The 5,823-nt window shown below is 57.3% G+C and overlaps 2 protein-coding genes across 2 annotated transcripts; one reads left to right on the top strand and one right to left on the bottom strand.

Moving 5' to 3' along the window:
* Positions 1-1,260: 1,260 nt before the first annotated feature.
* On the bottom strand, positions 1,261-3,327 carry J7T54_005711 (tRNA(Ile)-lysidine synthase-like protein; the record flags this gene model as incomplete). Its single annotated transcript, XM_051504159.1, has 1 exon — positions 1,261-3,327. One exon carries the CDS (start codon positions 3,325-3,327, stop codon positions 1,261-1,263), a length of 2,067 nt encoding a protein of 688 aa, XP_051364538.1.
* A 948-nt stretch (positions 3,328-4,275) lies between these two features.
* On the top strand, positions 4,276-5,823 carry J7T54_005710 (uncharacterized protein; the record flags this gene model as incomplete). Its single annotated transcript, XM_051504158.1, has 1 exon — positions 4,276-5,823. One exon carries the CDS (start codon positions 4,276-4,278, stop codon positions 5,821-5,823), a length of 1,548 nt encoding a protein of 515 aa, XP_051364537.1.

Raw genomic sequence — 5,823 nt, 5'->3', positions numbered from 1 at the left:
TTTGACAAAGGACTTCTGGAACCAGAAGAAGCGAGATAAAAGAGGGACTGCAGACTTCGTGCAAGATGCAAAGATGAAACAAGAATCAACGTTCATCAAGCGTAGTGGGTTGCCGTACAGGATAGCGTGGTCGTATACAGTTCGGCACAATGATTGTGTAGTTTTGGTGCAGTGACGAGGATTCAGGGGAAGATGATACTTCGTTTGCCGATATTCCGAGTAAACGGTCGCTGCAGAGGACGAGCTTTAAATGCTTCAGCTTCATCTCCACGCTCCCAGTCCACTGCCGATACTGTCAGACTTGTGCAAGCACTGCTTCCTCTGTGCATCTGCATGTGCGACCTTTGAAGGCCTTTGAATCGTGAACTCGTCGTCTCGTGAAGCCGAGATCCACCCGAGGCGGATGCGAGGAGTCGTTCTGGCGATCTTACGCTTCTCATTCCCCCTGTCTCCAGCTCTTATGAGCGGCAGATATATCGCAACATCTTGACCAGATCTGGCAGTCAATAGAATGGTGCTGACCAGTGGGTGCGCTGGGGGGGAGGGGGGTTGGCGACACCAATGGGAAGCGGCCGACGCATAGATTCCCGAGTACTTGGCATATGCAGCTGACAGATCGCAAGGCTCTGGTTTGATCACGCCGCATTGGTTCCTTCGTGCCGTGGACAACTGCCGCTTCAAGACTTCTCTCCCTAGATGACACATGACAGTTGTTCGCAAAACTTTCCACAGCATTATGGGGGTTGCACCGTTCGTTCGCCTTGGAGTCTTGGACCTCAGAACGCATCATGTTGTGTGGCCTTGGCATCTGAGGTCTGTATGTAGGTTTGCGATACAAGCTGCACGGTCAGCATGTCAAGTTTTCTCAGTCAAAAGTCGTCGTTCGACTAGTTTGAGCCAGTTAAGTGTTGGTTGTGAGAAAGAGTATCATGTCTTTGAATAGCTGCATGTGCAGCTCAGGGGGGGCACGTGACCTGCCTGACCTTTCTGTTTACTTGAGGTCAGAGCCGTATGGGCCAGGGACCCTAAAATTCTCGTCTTCTTTTTCCCAAAAGACATTGTACTCCTGGCTAGAATCATAGTCATACACTGCTTGCGTGAGGTAGCAATGAATGGATGGGGAAGTGCGGCCTCAAGACTTGTACAGCTTGGCCCTGGTCACCCCTGACGATGCATGCATTCGTGGAAGCATGCATAAGACAGTGTATTGTTGAATGTAACATAGTCGACATACTCGACAGGGGTATTTCCACTTATTGCCTACAGTCTCCTTGAGTTCTTGTTACGTTTGCTCAGCCGTCGGACTCTGATCCGTCTCGACGTGCTCATCATGTGGTAGTTCCATGCATCCTCATGCTGACCTGACGTGGCCCGCTTAGGATGCCTCAAAAGACCCGTGTCTACCTTTTTATACGTGCAATTGCACCTGATCCACTCCTCCGTGCCTGGCAGCTGGATCCGTAGCGTTGGCAGACTGATGAGGGTCAAGTTCCCAACGCCCTCGAGCGTCATGGGCGCGTCGTGGTCGGCAAGATACAGAGCGGGGAGAGTCGTGCGCACTTTTCCTGGTGCGTAGTGTTTGAGTAGTTCTTCCATGCGGGCGAGCTGATGCGGGAGGAGACGGCGCTTGAAGGCTCGCGCGTGGGTCGTGTCGTAGGGTCGAACGTGGAACCGCTCCCTGACCGTGGAGTCGATCGAGAACCAGAAGCGCCCGTCCCATAACCTCCGCATCTTCATGCTGTGCCAACCGCGGGGTGGGCTCGGCGGTGCGGGCGGACAGGCTGCCTTCTGGTCAGGCGTCGGGGGCGCTTCGCCGGCAATGCGCCAGTCATGGAAGAAGTTGGGCAGGTTCTGCTTCGAGGTGTACGGGGCTCGGGAGAGGAACCAGCGCACGGAGTCAGGCCGAACGATGGGTTCAAAGAGGACGCCTGCGATGCCGAATGCTGTTGGCCGCGGCGGTGCCGGGTCAGAGCTCGGCCGTAGCTCCGGGAATAGACGCATGACAACATTGCCCATGGCCGAGGGTGGAGGAAGGTTGGTCTCCGGTGTCACAAAATCGATAAGCTGACGCAAGGCCAGAGCAGCGATGAGCTTTTGTCGTGGCTTACGAGCCTCGGCTCTGGCCCCAGCCAGACGGTCACGCCTTTTCCGCCTCTTGGTGCGCATGGATGGCAAGTCGATGATCAGCGTGCCAGCACAGGGATCGAAGTTTTTGGCAACGCCCTCGCGGGTGAGCAACCGACGGGCCTCGGCTTCTTCGTGCTCGACCCTTTTTCTCGCTTTCTGGCTTAGGGCAAGGATCGATTCCTTTTGTAAGGCCTTTGGCAGTGTATGGTCCCTAACTATGTGGCGGACTGCGTTCCGCATGGTCAACGTCTGATCAGCGTTGGTGTGATCCTCAAACCAAGAGAGACCGCGGGCCTCGAGAGTAGCTCTCAATCGGTCCTTGCTGAAGCCCAGTAGTGGACGTACAACGCAAATACCGCCGCCTTCCGTGTTTACAGGCCTCAGGTACGGTACTCGCGGGTCGTCACCCAGGTAGACGTTGTCGTGGAAGGCCGATGTGCCAACAGGCTGTCTTGTTGATGTGTCCACTGGCACTTGTCGGTGTTCTTCGCGAAAGATGTTTCTTAGGCGCTTCTGCTCCCTCTGGGTTGGCCTGAACCGCACAGATGGCCTCGTCGACTGCTGGTCCGCAATCAAGCCGCTCTTGTGAACACCATAGAGTCCCTGTGTCTCGGGCATGTCGTTCACCGGCTGCATTCCACGCAGGCCTCGGTATGAGTGCCCCCCCAGCAGACGCATGAGAACCGTCTCGTGCTGATCGTCCTCATGATGACCAAGCAGGAGCACGGGCGCCCCCAAATTCCGTAAACTCTTGCCCAGATACCAGTATCGAAGTTTCCGAGCCATGCTCTCGACATTCGACAAATCCGCCGGCACTATTCCATGCTTGACCAGCTGGCCCCATTTCAACGTTTTGATGGACGGCGCGGCGCCAATATCGCGGATCGCAGCCGCCACCTTCATTGCCTCCTCAGCGCTCCCCTCGCGCAACCCATGGTCTATGATCAACCCCAACACAGAGGTGACCGGGTAGCCGGCCACGCGAAACTGTGGAATCGACCTCGACAACTCGACCGCGAGGTGGGTTAAGGCCATGGAGTCGAGGCCTCCGCTGACGGCGAGGGCCAAGGGCCGGTCGCGGTACCACGTAGCTGTCGGGAATTGGGGACGACATGCTGCGTCGAGGGCGTCCTTGAATTCGAGTGCCGAGACGGGCCTGGTGACGCCATTGACGAAGCTGCTTATGGAGCGCGATCCCATTGCTCCATGTTAGGCGGCGCTACCAGCGCGCTGCGAGAAGAGACATTGGGTGGTTGGGTAGGTCTCGAGTTGATGTTTGGTACCTGGTGGAAATTCGAGGCTGGGAAAGCTCACGTAATTAGGTGAGGAAGATAATTACCAGGTAGGTAGAAATGAGAGCTGTCCAGTCGGTGTCTGGACGCTCTACTTGCCGAAGTCCGTGTGCATTGTACAGGGAGTGTATGCCAGATGGCCCAGCCTAATAAATCTCAGCTGCCTTATTACCTCCAGGTACAGCCAGGCCCTCTCTGCTTTCCTTCACGTAAATCATAATTAGTCTGGAGACACAAGTCTAAGAATACCAGCTCTCTGTTTGCGTCGCATCACCTCTGGCCAACGATCAAAATCTGCGACTGGCGGCGGCCGACATATGACGAACCACTGGCTGGGGTCATCTGCCAGTCCGCATCTGCTAAAGCACGTCGTGCATATCGCCACGAGCCGGGGATATAATGGGTGGCTCACTGGCTGCTAATGCTCCAGCGCAAGGCATATTTCTCAGGGACTGACAGCACTGCTGAGTTAGGCTGATCCCAATCGGTTGTGCGCTCGCCAGGATATCTGAAGCAAAGATCTCAGAAGCTCGAGATCTCGTGACACCACACGCACCCACGCTGCACAGGCGCGTCTTTCTTTGCCCGTGATCAACCCTCACGGCTCCCATCTTTCGCCTTCTATCTGGTGTCGTTCACTCTCCTCTAATAAGCTCCCTACCAAGACTGGCTTCGACACACGATCAATAATTTCGTGAGCCCCTGCGCGCCACCGAGACCTTGATTGACTCGAACTTCCCCACCACACATTGGCGGCCAACTTCACGCGCACCTCGAAGACCTCCCAAGGCCACAGGCTCGACTCGCAAACAAGCAAAGAGACAAATAAATGCCCTCTCACTGGCCATAGCCCGGCATGGTCTCCCAGCCTGAGACTTCCCTCGCAGCTCAGAGCGCCCTCTCCCTGCGCCCGGCACGCGACCATCGGGACCGCATCGCGACATCGAGCACGCTCTCCAGATCCAAGCGCTACAACAGATCCCACGTCGGCGGCACGACGAGCAACACCTCCTACACACAACAGAACGAGTTTCCCATTTTCTCGCACTCGGGCGACGTCGACATCAACATCCACACACCTTCAGGCGGCGAGGCGAGATACCTGCTGCACAGACATACCCTCACCCGATGCAGCGGATTTTTCGAAGCGAGCACGAGTGAGCAGTGGTCAAAGGCGAAGCTCCTGGCCGGCGGTAACGAAGTCGCGCGACTAGCATCAGATGGGAGCCTGCCGACACCAGCGGCATCAGCGGTAGACGGAGACCTCGACAGCGATCTACCGCGGAAGAGATGGAGATACGAACTTGACCCGGGCACGGGGGGCGGCGATATCCCCATGCTCATGCAAAAGGATGAATCGCGACCTGTGCCATCGAAATCAATATTCGGACCGGGCGACGGATCGAGAGGACGACACAAGAGCTCACACTCGACATCCTCGAGCCGCGACTTCTTCCGGTCGGTGTCGAATCTGCATCACCAGCAACAAGCACACCACATCTCCAAGGCGGACCAGGACCTCCTGCGCGACTACGACAACCTGTTTCGCACCATGTACAACTACCCTCCCGTGCTGGATGGCGTGAACGTCGCGGATGCCTACGTGCAGTGTAAGAGCCTCCTGAACCTGGCGGATCAGTACGACGCGCTGGCGGTGGTCGGGCCGCGGGTGGACCACCACCTCTTGCAATTCCAGTCGAGGCTCTGGAAACAGATCGCCAAGTACCCGATATCCTATCTACGGCTGGGGTACTTGGCGCGCAGCAAGATCATCTTCCAGGAAGCTCTGGTCCATGTGGTGGGGCAGTGGCCCTCTGGCGAGCGCAGTTTGCGCGCCGCGCTGCCCGACATCGTCCTGGACATCATCGAAGATAAGGTCGATGAGCTGGAGGAGAGCGTGAGTCGGGTCGAGGGGCGCCTCTTCAGGCTGAACCTGACGAACAGTCGGGGAGAGCGCGTGGGCCCCAACACGAACTACCTCGACTGGCTGGCCGTCAGCCTCTTCCGACAGTGGATCGCGGACAACACCTCGCCTCAGCCAGCACCTCTGTCCTCGACGGATCGACGCTCGCGCGACATGCCAAGGCAAGCGCTGCCGCCGGCTGTTCCACCGCTGACAAGTCTCGGTCGGGCATACCGCACCCTGGGTGCCCCCAACCCAGCCTCGTATTTGGGACACGACGAGTGCAAGCGCTTCCTCAAGCTCACGCCCGACATGTACTCGCGCGAGAACCTGCGGCGCTTCGAGAAGCGCATGGACGAGCTCAAGGCCATGGCGCGGGACATTGTACGGCCCCTCATGGGCAGCAGTCTGGAGCTGGATCTCGGCGGATCAGGCCGCGTGGTGGAAGGCATAAGCTACCTGACCTGCACGGCGGTCGCGAATCGGGATCTTCCCTGGTGA

The sequence above is a fragment of the Emericellopsis cladophorae genome, assembly GCF_022114955.1.
Source record: "Emericellopsis cladophorae strain MUM 19.33 chromosome Unknown NODE_7_length_695568_cov_118_814649, whole genome shotgun sequence".
NCBI classification, from domain to species: domain Eukaryota; kingdom Fungi; phylum Ascomycota; class Sordariomycetes; order Hypocreales; family Bionectriaceae; genus Emericellopsis; species Emericellopsis cladophorae.
This window is presented reverse-complemented; position numbering and strand designations above follow the sequence as displayed.